The following is a 14,402-nucleotide window of genomic DNA, read 5'->3' on the forward strand; positions in this document are numbered from 1 at the left end:
TTATTATTACCAAAAAAGTTATACATACCGGGATATTAAAAAGTCTTTGATAATAACTCTAATACATAATTTATATATATATATATATATATATACACACTATAAAACTAAAGTCTTTGACTATTTTTGAGTCTGTCATATAAGCTTTAGAACTCTCACAAATTTACCCATCACCATTATTTTCTTTTTAACTTTTTAAAGTTCTAATTTTATAATTCAACCCTTTGATAATTCTTAATAATAGTTTCAAACTCCCACCGCACTCCGACTCACACGATCAGATTCAAACTCCTTTTGATCCGATTCAACTCAGCCAAAGTCACCCAAACTAGTTAAGCAAATAATTGAAGAACGAAACATGTGGAAAGATTCTTTAAGTACTAGAGTTTAGAAAACTTTCACGCTAATATTATAATGTTCAAGTAATGTAATTCGAATTTGGTAGAGCTAAAATTAGTAAACTACTCAAATTTAATTTAAATGTTATTGGTATTGATCAAGATATGTAATATCATAGAGAAGAACAAGATTAGTACTAGATTGGGATTTCTATCGTGTGTATGAGTGTATATATACATATACACACACAATAAACATAGAGTATTAAAAACAGTGGTTATCTCAAGTAGATGTACCCTGTTTATGCCATGGTAATAGTCCTTTTATCTCTTTAGCCTTTATTATTTCAAACTAACAAATGCTCTAAGAAAATTGATTTAGAAAGTATTTTTAAAAACTTTTTAACAGACTGCTTAATCTATGTGTTATTATTATTGGTCAAGATATGTAATATCATTGAGAACAAGATTAGTACCGGATGGGAATTTCTCGTGAGATATATATATATATATATATATATATATAAGAAAAGTTAATAGATGCTCTGAAGGAATTAATTTATGAAATATTTTTAAAATCTTTTTATGAAAAAAATTGATTTTTTTAATAATTTTTTATATTTTTTATAAAAATAATATTAAAATTTTCTCAATATTGTCCATTAACAAATGCTTTAAATAAACTCGTTAACCAAATCCTATATATAGAGTATTTGAAACAATGGTTATCTCAGGTAGATGTACCCTCTCTATGCCACGTTAATAGTCCTTTACTCCTTTTAGCTTTTTAGACTTTATTAATTATTATCAAGCTTTCAAGTGGCTTCTATTGACAAAAACTTTAAAGGATTAAAAACCAAATTCAATTTTTATTGAAAGCATTTTAATTATTTAACATAAGATTTTGTTTTAATGAAATTGGTCCCGTTAGATGTGCTTTTATATATAACCTACCCCACACACACACACAGAGTTATATCTAATATAATTTTAAGTAATATTACACCACCAATTAAGTTTTTTTTAGATTAATATTTTAAAAATCTTACCTTTAGATTATATGTTCCTTATGTTCTTAACACATTAAACAAGTTTTGTGTCAACCAGATATTGGTTACAATTCGATCTAGAAACTCATCTTTTATGCACAATTTTAAGTATAAAAACTTGATGTTTAAACATTTGAACAATAATAAAATTATTGATCTCAAATCATTTTGAAAAATTGCAAGAATGTAGAGTACAATAAGAGAGTCTAAATACAATGTTAGATTTGTTAAAATTTGGGTCAATAAAAAAATATTGAGTGGTAAAACATAACATAAAATTACACTAGGTGCAATTTGAATCAACTATATATAGGGTCATTTATGTTGAGTACTGGCATATTCATATTCAAAAATTATTTTTTCAATGTAATTGAGCTGTAATATTTTAGTGTACAGATAATGTTTAAAGCCCTAAACTAAAGACATAAAAGAAGCAACTCAAGAAACTACTCAGAATGAAGAAGTACTACTGTTTTGATTGCATCTTAGTGAATCAATTGCATCTAGTTGACCGATCAAGTTTCATGATTTTGAAAATATTAATTCAATAAAAAGCTATTATGTAATACAATATTGTTTAAATTTACACTATGTGTTACTTGATCTTTTCCCTTAAAAAATTAATAAACTTGTGCAATAAGATGCAGTTTGGGGTGAAGTGTGGCATTTAGGTTTGAATTCAATGAGCTGGAAAGGATGTCAATTTTTTTTCTTAATTATTATTTTTTCTTTAATTCTACGAAAAGATCTTCTCTCTCTCTCTCTCTCTCTCTCTCTCTCTCTCTCTCTCTCTCTCTCTCTCTCTCTCTCTCTCTCTCTCTCTCTCTCTCTCATATGCTTTTTCTATTTTAGGTCTCAAACATTGACACTCAAACCTTAGTTATTTTTGCAACTGAAATCACAAATTTCTTCATTCCCCATTTTGTTTGCCTTCATAAATTTAGAGTTTAGGGTTTTTATTTTCCATATTTTATATAGGTGTGTCTTTGGTCTGTGACATTGATGATTTTAACTGAGGTTGAGCCTTTGTAATGTGTATTTAGTTGTTTTATAAAATAATTTTGTGTATCGGCTGTTTTTCAGAATTTCTTTATTCCCCATCTCAAAGGACATGGCCCAAACAATGTAACTGCATGCACCAATTGGCCCAAGCGAACATCTTGATCCATGTACCTACGCAGTGTGACGCACAAAGGAAGCTAAGGCCCACACTAAGGAAATTAAGGCCGACTCCATTAAGAAGATGTAGAAATAGGCAAAAAGTCGATCGCACTACATTGTATACACCCCTTTTATGCAAGGAAAATGTACCTTTTGCATTTAGCATATGCATACATTATCACTCGTACAAAATAAAGAGCACATATTTGCCTAATTCATGAGATAATTATTATATGGATTTAGGTTAGAGTTAAAAAAATTTAATACTGTAGTCTACTAATCCTTTTATATAAATTTTTTTTATATAAAAAAACATGTATACTTTTTGCCTCCTAAACTGTGGCAAAGACGGGGGTCAAGAGGCCATATACTCCCTCGCCCTTTATTTTACCAAAAAAAAAAAAAAAATTAATCATGTGTGATTTTTACTTTATGGCCCCCTTCATCTTTTTTTTTTTTTTAAATGACTAAGTTACAATTTTTACCCTTAAAATTTGAGATTCAAATTTAAAAGTTTGACAATTTAGATTTTGAGTGACACCATGCTGTCTAACTCAACCTAAAAGATTGTTTGAGTGCTATTATTTCTATATTTTTTTTTTTTTTCATTTTTTTACTTGTATCTTTGGTTTTTTATTTTCTACTTAGTAACACTAATTAGGTTTTCTTTTAGTAAGAAGAATATTAGCCACATAATGATATACAAACAACTTTTAATTTTCATGTTTTGTGCTATTTCCTTTATAGAATGGTTATACTTTTTTTTTTCTTCAGTTATAGTTAAGGGGTTAGGGACGACATGTTTGGTTCTTTTAATTTTTGGGTTTTTTTTATTTTTTATTTTAATTAACATTTTTAAATTAATAATAAATACTGTAGTAAATATTAAATATTAAATAAGGCCAAAATGACGTGTAATAGATGACAGAATTGAGGAGTTTTGAAATTTAAAGGATTGAAATGAACGAATACAAATTTAAAGTATTGAAATAAAAAGTGATGAAATTTAAATGATGAATTTTGTATTTTAGTCATTTATTTTTTAATTTTAGTACATTTCTTATTCTTGAATAATAAATAATAAAAAATTCATTACCCCAACAAATCCTGCTAGCTCCTTTCCCGAATGACCATACATCATAAGGTTGCACAATCTTAGGAAGACAATCGGTTCTTTTAAAATTTTCATTCGGAATAAGGACAATCGGTTCTTGAGCCTTATAACGAGAAGCTAGGTTTTCACTTTTCAATTCATTCCTCCTCCAGCCTCCGGTTTCACCTATTCTATTGACTACTGGTGACCTTGTTTTCAACTCTTCCCGTGGGCCTATTATTAATTAGTTATTACCATTCATCCTAGTCAACAGTTTGTAGGTCATGGTTTCAAGATTTAGATGTTTTTTCTTTTTCTTTTTCTTTAGGTCAGGTTTTAGGTCACAGTACACTGAAACTTCGCTTAGGGGGTGAAACTTTTTTTTTTTTTTTTTTTCATTTCTTTCCAAGTCTAAATTTAGCTATTTTGTTTAAGTATTTTAGATTTTATTTTGATATATTTTGGCCTTCAATTTAAGAATATTTGTGGGCAATTTTTTATTTTCTTGTCAGAAAAGTAATTCCTTGCTCAAAAAGCAAAATTTCTTGTCCTGAGAGTGACTTTTCTCTTCTAACAAATAAAAGTCAATATTTAAAGAGGAAGATCTCCATACATATATATGGAATTATCTAAAGCAGCCAATAAAATTTTGCGGATTGCCGCATCGAGACCAACAAGTATGACCGTAAATCATATATAAGACACATTCTATGAAGACAATCATTTCTCAAACCTTGAAACTTGAAAAAAAAAGTAGGTTTACAAATTTCAATTAACCATTCCTCCTCCAGCCTCCGGTTTCTACTTTCTACTATTCTATTGATGACTTTAATTTTCAACTCTTACCGTGGGCCTATTTGCCTCTTATCCTTGTCAACAGTTTTTAGGTCATGGTTTTAAGATTTAGGTTTTTCTGTTTTTGATGAATTTAATATTTAAATATAAGTTATTCCTGAATTCTCATTACTGATTAGTATTAATTATGCTAATAGAAACGAAAATAAAATTCGATAATGCTTTTTTCTTTTCTAAGATCTGTAATCATAAACCTATCACATTGTAATATTAATTTTAAAAAACATAAAACTTCTTTCCAAGTTTAAATATAGTTGTTTTGATTAAGAAAAAACTTTCTAATAACAATTAAATTCAATGCAACATGTGTTTAAGTTAGTTAAAAACCCTAATTTACTTCACCCAAAAAGGAATTATACTTAATTTTAATTTTATAATTTATCAAAATGAAAATTATAAAATTAAAAAAACCAGATTTAATATAGTGCCAATTTTTCTTTTTTTTACCTTTTATTTTATTCTGAGAAACATGGCCTGTTTGATAGAGGAGTTTGAGTAATATTTTTTGAGTGCCTTTGATATTCGTGTGGGTGAAAAAATGCATTAAAATATATGTAAAGTTATTTAAAATGTGAAAATATGTGTTTGAACCACACAACCAAACAGGGCTACTAGGTACTTTTTTTCATCTTTTTTTTTTTTTTTTTTCTTGTTAGAAAAGCAATTCCCTTCTTTAGAAAGTCAAAATTTCTTGTCCAAAAAGTAAATTTTCTAACAAATAAATAATTAGGAAGATCTCCATACATATACGGAATAAATAGATCCCACCATTTTTTTTTCTACCACTCACGTTTTGCCAAATGGATAATTGTGTCAAAAATTGAGGATTAGTTTGTGTTGTGTTGCTAGAATTTTGGTTGGTTGCTTAGCCGTAGTAGCTAGGCTGGGATACTAATCAACCACCCTTTTTTTTTTCCGTAAATCAGCCACCAATGTTGAATACATATGATTGATGTAAGCCAAGAATTGTTTGGAAAATTGCCTCAAATTCCTTTACATTTAAAATTTAAAAAAAAAAAAAAAAAAAAAAAAAAAAAAAAACTATTTATTAGAGTGGAAGGGAAGAATATTCCTTGTTAAAGAAGTAATGTATGATTGTATCCATTGCATAGAAGGCAAATTGTATCAAATGTTGTTTCAATTTGGCCAAGGGAACAAAATATACCATTTTGGGAATGCCCAATATATATATATATATATATATATATGTTTGTATTTATTTATTAATTTGATGTTTATCAATATCGAATTTAAAATCCACATATTTTACAAGTCTAAATATTACTCTAAGTACATTAATCAATATATTAGCCTAAATAACATTTAAAATAAAAAATTTCAAATATCCAAAATATGCCATGTACAGAACGACACAACCAAATATTTTTTTCCGTTAAAGTTTAGAGGATTACTAGTACAAAATATTTCCCTAATATAGCTAGTGCTGGTGTAGTATTAACTTCCCTGATTCATTATCCATCAAAGAATAAAAATAAAAGTCTTAAAATAGACAGTGCTACAAACGATTTAATGACTTGGGCAAAATACCCTCACTATGGGATAAAGGAAAGAATAATAGAAACCAAGAGCTAATTCAATGAAATTTTCGCTTGGAAGGTAGCACAAGGAGAGAAACAATAAAGTTTGAGATTTCTTTACAAAGGTTTTTTTGAGCATGCAAATTAAGGAGATGATACTGACAAGAAGGTGCACTCGTGTGTGTGAGTACAAAGAAAGAATTCAAATCCTCTAAATTTCTTAGAGTACTCTACCAAATAAATTTCTTTAAATCTTAACTATTCTTTAATAATTTAATGGCCTAGATTTTGCCATGTCAACATTCCACTAATAATAATCTTAATTGTTTTCTTTGCAACATTATTATTTTATTTTAAGAGTATTATTAGTGGAATGCTGATATGGCAGAATCTAAACCATTAAATCATTAAAAAATGGTTAGGATTTAAGGAAATCTATTGGTAAAGTATCCTAAGAAATCTAGAAAATCTAAATCCGCAAAGAAAATATGCACAAGGGAAGATAAATTTGAAGTTTTCTCAAGGGAGAAGTTTTTGGGTGCTACAATCATAGAGAGTTATTGTATTCAAAGGGAATGAAGATCTGTAATTAATTTTATAATAGTGGATATTTATTTGGATTTTGGAGTTTGTCCTGCAGCTTCTCTCTTCAAAGAGAATGGTCTTCCATGTAAATTTTTGTGTTTTTGTGTTTGATTGATGTTTTGGCTTAGCAATTTTTTGTGATAATGTTTTTAGTGATTGATTAAAATTCTTAGTTGATTTTCTTAATTTACACAATACTGGATTGAGACACAACATCAATTATGTGGAGGTAGTCCTGGGATGGCAAAAACCTGTTTTACACCCAAATGGAATGGGTTTTACCCACCCCATTAAAGGATATGGAGGTGAGTTTTTTTTTTTCACACTTGAGTCCCGCAGTTTTGGGCAACTAGGCAAGGGTATCACCCAATCCCGATTTGTATATTGATTTTGGCTTTTTTTGAACATCAATGTTTTTTCCTTCAAGCTTCATGCAGTAGCAATAATGGAAGCATTGCAACTGTACTAGAAGAAAGTTCGAGAGGTAATAATGGGAAGCCATCCCAGAACATTGATAACCGACAGAATTCATCCACGGCATGAATGCTTCGAGTTATGCACAATTCCTATTTGAGATATAAGATACTGCAAGTCTTTTTCAACTCTGCAACTTTCATTATGTATAGAATAATTATACAAAAATTAAATCAGTTTACTCTCACAATGGCATCAATGATTCTTCTCATTTCTTACATTTACAACATGAAGAAAAATAATTGCGATAAAGTATAGACGTATTAGCCCTTATTAAACTCCTAATAAAACCATTAAAAATATGGATACATCTTGTCTAGTCAAATTCAGGTATAGCCCTCCTCACACAAGCATGTATAACAAACTACATTCATACTAACTAGTGTAGTTTAGTATGAAAAAGTTTAGGGCACAACAAAATTCCACAATATTTTTGTAATATTCTTATTTTGAGTTGTGGTCTGTTTTTTCTTATTTTAGTATTTATCTAGCTTCCATCATAGAAATTGTGACATTATTTATGGAACAATTTTCTGGCTTATTTTTAGAAATCTCTATCTCTTCCCCAAACGTGTTAATAAAAAATGTAGGTTGTTTTGGAGGAGATAACTGAAGAGTTTCATTTGAAAGCATGGAGACAACATCCAACATAGTGGGTCTATCTGTTGCTTGGTCTTGTACACATAAAAGACCAACATGGATGCATCTTGATACTTCATATGGACAACATGACTCATCTTGTATTGTCGGGTCTGTTAGCTCGAAATCCTTACCTTCATTCCATAATTTCCATGCCTGTTACAAATCCAATTATACAAAGATTATTAACTATTAAGTTCAAAATTCCATATACAAGTGAAGAAAGCTTAAATTTCAAACTTACATATACTATGAGGTTGAGTGGAGAATCAGAATAATGGCGATTATTATTTTTTTTGCCGCTAACAATTTCCAATAGGAGGACTCCAAAGCTGAATACGTCAGTTTTTATTGAAACAACACCATTCATGGCATATTCGGGGGACATATAACCACTGAAATAATAATTGACCAACGAACTTTAGTGTTTGAAAAAGCACATGCATACAAGCACACACCCTCACAAATAGAATTAAATTATGCTTATGTGAAATGCAATGAATACTTACTATGTTCCAACAACTCTATTTGTGTTTTCTTCTAATCCTTTCGATCCAAAGATCCTAGCCATGCCAAAATCAGATATTTTTGGATTCATCTCTTCATCAAGCAAAATGTTGCTTGCTTTTAAGTCTCGATGAATTACTCTTAGTCTTGAATATTTGTGGAGATAAACAAGTCCTTGAGCAATGCCTTCAATGATATTGAAGCGTGTTTTCCAATTTAATATGTACTTTTTAGTTGGATCTGACTCATTGTAGAAAACAATAGCAAGAAAATGATAAGCATTGATTGAATCTACATTATATAAAAAAGAATATATACCATCACGTAACCAAATTTTCCTAGTAATGGATATATGTCTTACCAAATAGGAAGATGTCCAAGCTTTTGTTGGGCATGTACTCATAGATTAGTATTTTTTCTTCTTCTTGAATGCAAAAGCCTAAAAGCCTTACTAGATTAGTGTGTTGAAGTTTCGAAATGAGAATAGTTTCATTCTTGAATTCTACCAATCCTTGTCCAGAACTTTTTGAAAGTCTCTTTATTGCGATTTCTTGTCCATTAGGTAATTTTCCCTGAAAATTATCACGTTAGTCGAATTTTATTCACATTATCTAATTCAATATGTATTTACATTAATCAACTTTCTAGCAAGATACTACTTAGTGTGTGGGCTTACTCAAGTGCCAATTTATTGAATCGATTAATTGGGCTTTGTCATAAGTTAACATTTATGTCCCAAAAACAAAAAAATATTGAGACAGAATTGGATTAGGTTAAGTCATAGAATCAAATTTTTATCATAAGAAATCAATAAGCCTAAAAATAACAAATGTCATCATATTTTTTATAATTATTGAGATATTAGGTTGTGATTGGTGTCAATAAAAATAATATAAGTGATGACCTCGGTAAAAGTGATGTTGTGTGGATTAGAATTTGTCATCTCTATAAGTTATGGAAAAAATTATAAAAATATATTATATGGATAGCATTATTGGGGAGAAATAGATAGAGAGGTGTCAATAACTTACTTTATAAACTGGTCCAAAACCACCCTTTCCTAATTTATTTTCTGTTGAGAAATTACTTGTAGCAACATAAATGCTTTCAAAGCTAAAGACATGCAACTCATGGCTATTTTTCCCATCGTTGTTTTGTTTCTTCCCTCCGTCATCTACAGTTAAAGGTATTGCATTCCCTGCAAGTTCTTGTATAAGCATCTTCTGTTTCCTTTCTCTCTCTCCTAATTCACACATATGCAAAGTATTAATTTTTTTTTTTTAAATTATGCTTGATCATTAGTAAGTCTAACAAAATATTTAGCAAGAGCGTTGATTACCTTCCACTTTGTGCTTTTTCTGTTTTGCATAATATAAGGAGCACAACAAGATGATAATGATTCCCCCTACTGCCACAATGAGCCATATCCACCACCTGTTTGGCTTTGCTACATTGACAAACAAAGTTTACTATTCTACTAGTAACGGTATTTTTTTTCTTTTTGTTAAGGCTTTAGGCTCCAGTAGTCACAATATTAACCAATTCTCAGACAAGTAATTAATTAAATTAATTATGCTTTAGTTTTGAACTAAATAACATCACACATGCATGGATCACATAAAGACTCCAAAATGATGACACAAGAAAACTAATGAAACAAATCTTTTCATAATAAAAACCTAGAGGGATTTAACCGTCAATCCTCAATGCAACAAATCCACTAGAATAAAATAGAAGTTTATACAAAACATTTAACCCTAAATCTAATGCTACCTCATGTAATACTTATAGAGGTAACCACACAACTTTGATATCCATAAACTCCTCTATTTTGACTTGTTGCACATGAACTTCTTGTTCGTGAATCCAAGATCTACTTTCAAAATTTTGTGCTAGTAACTATGATTGTAAACTAGATGTAGCAACTTTACTTAATCACTAGATATTTAGTATGCAAATAGGTCTCTGGTTGATGCTTTAAGAGAGTTTGGAAAATTCCAAATTTGTGTACAAATGCACTATTGTCTCATGTGTGTAAAAACGTGCTCTAAGACTTGCTAATATAGTGTCCTTGAGATGCTAGATATCCTAGATCCAACAACTGAGAAGAACTGCTAAAAACCAATTTACACAAATCTCTATATTTTTGTAGGTGTGCTCAGTGCTTGGTAGTTCATGAGAAGAGGTTGTGGAATAGTAATACCAAATCCAACTTCTGAAGCAGGGTATATCTGGTTCACTTTTCATAGGTTTCCTAATATAAAAAAAGCCCTGTTCTAGCAAAATAAAAACCCTAATTTATATTGCAAGGAAATGGGCTGGCCAAATATGTTGTTGATCTTTTTCAACACACTAAAATGGATAATGCCAAACGATACTCTTTGCCGCCATTACAAGTAAGAAGATGGCTGCAACTGATGGTGATCCTCTCATTGGTCCTATCAAATACCAACATGTGTTCAGTTCTCTTCAATATTTGTCTCACTCGACCTGATTTGGCTTACATGGTTAATCAAGCATGACAATTTGTGCACCAACCCACCATCATTCATTGGACAATTGTGAATTGTGTTTTACACTATCTCAAGGGAAATTTTGACAATTGTATTATAATTCAACATGGATCATAATCATAGTTACAAGCTATGTAGTACGGGTGCGTTTCGGGATTCGGGTGCGAGTGCGGGACTCGGCAATTTTTGAAAAAGGTGGATGCAGGTGCGGCGGGATACGGCGATTAAAAAATTATTAAAACTATTTTTATTTATATTTTTAATATATTGCTAAGCATACTTTTTCACATTATACAAACATATACCAAATTTAAGAGCAATAGTAGATAATAACTAAAACATGATTTTCATAAATTAAACACAACTCACAAGAATGAAACTAAAATATTCCATGATGTTTGGAAATTAGAATACAACTCACAAGTTCAAAATTAAAACTAAATAAAAGATAATCAATAAGACAATCAACAAGACAAACAAACACCAACTTCTTCATCATCAAGATTAATGTGAGGAGAGGAGCTTATGTTTTGGCGTTTGTGTGAAACTGGGCTGAAGTAGGGTTTAGAAATAAGTCAAACGGTGCGTTCTGCACCTTTTTTTTTTTTTTTTTTTTGGTTGAATTTCGGCCTGAATCGGCCGCTACGGCCGATACGACCGATTCAGGCCGATTCAAGCCGATACGGCCGATTCAGGCCTGAGTCGGCCCGATTCTGGGCGAATCGGCTCGTGTCGGAGCTGCGTCGACACGAGTCGGCGAAAAGCACGTGGAATCCACGTGGCACGACGCGGCGGGACGCGGCCGGACGAGCGGGACGCGGCCGGACGAGCGGGCAGCGACGTCCCCTGCACGTCGCCGCGTCTCTCCGCATCGGACGCGGGTGCGGCACCTCTGGTGCCGTGTCTGTGCTTCATAGGTTACAAGTTTACTCAGGACACTGATAGAAGAGGTGATCATCACTTCACTGGGGGTTATTGTGTTTTGCTTGGTATTGGTCCAATATCATGGAGTGGTGCAAATTAGCAAACGATATCGCACTTAAGTGCAATAGCCGAATACCATCCATTAGCTCACACTAAAATCGAAATTTCTTGGTTAAACTCCTTATTCAAAGACCTTATGATTGCTCTTTCTTCTATTGTTCGGTGTGACAATATCAACTCCATTGCTCTTACCTCCAATCCTGTATTCCATTCTAGAATTAAATACTTAGGAGTTGATTACCACTGTGTTTGTGATAAGTGTAGTTGCCAAAGAATTGGATGATAGGTACAAGTGCACCGAAGGACCTATCCACTTTGCACTTTCAAAATTTGAAGAACCAAGCTTATTATGGCCTGGTAGCATCCGACAAGATTGCAGGGGCAGTGTTAGAGAAAACCACAATCTTCTCCATGATTTTTGAATTGGATGACTAGCGAAAGCAATGCCCTTTTTTTTTATCAACTCATTGCATATAAGGAAGTCCATCCCTTGATTAGAGCAACTGTGTTAATGGTAAAAATCATATTCTTAGATTGAAGGAATCAAGTTGTAAAGTCACTAGAGTGTAATGATTATATATCAACAGTATATTTATATAAAACTTCAGGACTAAGGTTTGAGCTTAAAGGTTCTCTGTTTTCATCTGTCTGTTCTAGTTTATTTCACAATTTGGATGATTCACAAACCTTTTAATATAAAGCTTATGGCAATTATTCAACATCTTAAGAAATTAATACAACGGACTTTAATCTATTTTTACCATGTCCTCAACAAGATAACCCTATAATTTTCTAACAAGGTCTTCAGAAGCAGCTAGATTATCAAACCTACAGCTACAGATCAAAGCCATGCCTATATGTTCTCATGCACATCTAATACAAGCATTTTATGCAACAAATGTGTTAAAGTTCAGCACGAAGTAGTCTTACCTTTGTATTCAAGGAAGTATATTGTCTGAGCATTCTGGGACCATTCAATACTTGGGACCCTGGTCCAAATCTTACAGCCAATGTCATCCTGCTTTGAAGACGCATAGGCCACACAAGAACAGTTGTTCAAGCATCTGTTCTGACAATCCATACGGGTCAGGTTGTCACTCTCATTAAACTCGAAAACATCGCCATCCACTATGTGAGCTGAATCTTTAATAAATGTGTAATCAAGTCTCCTGCACTCCGGAAGTGTTTGCTTCACACATCCTCCACTTGAAGCAGGGGAAAGAGTACTACATTCAACAAGCAACCTTTCACATAAATAAAGGTTTCCCAAGTGATTTATCCTTAAGCGTGTGAATATTGCATCATTACTCGTTGAGTAATTGAAGTATGTCTCATTCTCATTCGTTATCTTCACAAAGGAGTAGTAGGCACCTCTTTGGTCTGGTAAAGTGAAACCATTTGTTGGCCACCACTGGTAACCCTTTTCGTTCGAAAACCCACCAGTCCAATAGGCTTCCCCGTGCCACAAGATGACAAATTCATTTCCTGGTTTCGGGTCCTTGTTCATGCCAAAGGAAAAGGACCCAAAGTCAGGTACCACAACACTTCTCCATGATCTTAAAGTCCAATTATGTCCAGTTATTTTGTTGACTCCCAGTTTCATCCCTGGTAGAAGTGTGTCAGTGGGATAATCAAAGCTTTGCCACAAATCCTGCTTCACAGTTCCATCTGAATTCAGTTCTTGTAGTACAAAATTACCGGTATCAAGTAGAACAGCACTAGTGTTACTAGCTCCTTGAGTTGAATATAGTGAAATAGAATGACCCTCGTCACCGTATGAAATTTTCAAGCTCCCATAGTCATCAATAGTAAGACTTGAAGGTTTGCCAAAGATTGGAGCGTCTGGATTGGCAACCCAAACTACATCCGAGAGGCGGTCACCACTGTACCATATACCTAAGTAGTAATTGTTAGGTGTAAGGTTGAAGAATCCTAATCTAAAGCTTCCATCAGCTGAAACTAATTCACCACCATCTTTGAGCCCCTGTCGTTGCACTAATGTGTTTGTCTGCTGGGGAGAAGATGGGCCTAAGATGAGTAGAAAACATAATAAATTGAAGATAAATTTTGGTGCTATGGTTGCCATGAAAGACAATCTTTGATTCTCTTTTTGGTAAGCTATGGTGCAGGCAAGAATTGGGTTTGTTCACATATTAAGCACAACGATGGAAAAACAATCTCCAGGGGATGCTGTTGGAGATTTCCAGAAAGCTAAACTTGTGGTTCATATTCATGTAACAAAAGAAATGTGTCATAATAAGCCGGTTGGACCGGTACTAATTAGCCATCTATGTTGAATAGTTGAACAAACATGATTGACATTTCAGAGCAATGTGGAACTATGTGGAGGTAACCGTGTCTAAATGGCTCACCAAACCATCCAAGCTAGCCTCCATTGACTGTCAGGAGGCAGTCACTGAACAAGGGTGCCGTGAGATGCTGCTAAAGAAATTGAGGCACCGTATGCACCCATGCGTGGACTGGAGGGGAATCTATTAAAATCCAGCACTGAACCAAAATAGTAATTATCTCAATTTTTTTTTTTTTTTTTTTTTTTTTTTTTGGAGCAGAATAATTATCTCAATTAATATAAGGTCTACATGTATGCATATGCCAAATACATTTCCCCTCCACTCCACATCCGGGTGTGTACAGTATGGTCAAAT

The 14,402-nt window shown here is 32.3% G+C and overlaps 1 protein-coding gene across 1 annotated transcript; it reads right to left on the bottom strand.

The window, feature by feature from the left end:
• Window positions 1-7,330: 7,330 nt before the first annotated feature.
• Window positions 7,331-14,075, bottom strand: LOC126725499 (G-type lectin S-receptor-like serine/threonine-protein kinase CES101). The gene is made up of 7 exons (XM_050430263.1): window positions 12,667-14,075; window positions 9,579-9,686; window positions 9,271-9,482; window positions 8,601-8,811; window positions 8,242-8,479; window positions 7,977-8,127; window positions 7,331-7,888 (listed from the first exon to the last, which is right to left on the bottom strand). The coding sequence occupies exons 1-7, from the start codon at window positions 13,820-13,822 to the stop codon at window positions 7,577-7,579; spliced, it is 2,388 nt and encodes a 795-aa protein (XP_050286220.1). The 5' UTR covers window positions 13,823-14,075; the 3' UTR covers window positions 7,331-7,576.
• Window positions 14,076-14,402: the final 327 nt, after the last annotated feature.

The sequence above is a fragment of the Quercus robur genome, chromosome 5 (assembly GCF_932294415.1).
Source record: "Quercus robur chromosome 5, dhQueRobu3.1, whole genome shotgun sequence".
NCBI classification, from domain to species: Eukaryota; Viridiplantae; Streptophyta; class Magnoliopsida; order Fagales; family Fagaceae; genus Quercus; species Quercus robur.

Bases quoted from the DNA above. Each gene is read 5' to 3' on its own strand.
- LOC126725499 (XM_050430263.1), bottom strand. From the start codon at position 13,822: ATGGCAACCATAGCACCAAAATTTATCTTCAATTTATTATGTTTTCTA. The intron at 8,480-8,600 runs GTAAGACATATA...ACAATGAGTCAG, and splicing joins CTTGGACATCTTCCTATTTG to ATCCAACTAAAAAGTACATA. The intron at 7,889-7,976 runs GTAAGTTTGAAA...GATTTGTAACAG, and splicing joins CACTCAACCTCATAGTATAT to GCATGGAAATTATGGAATGA.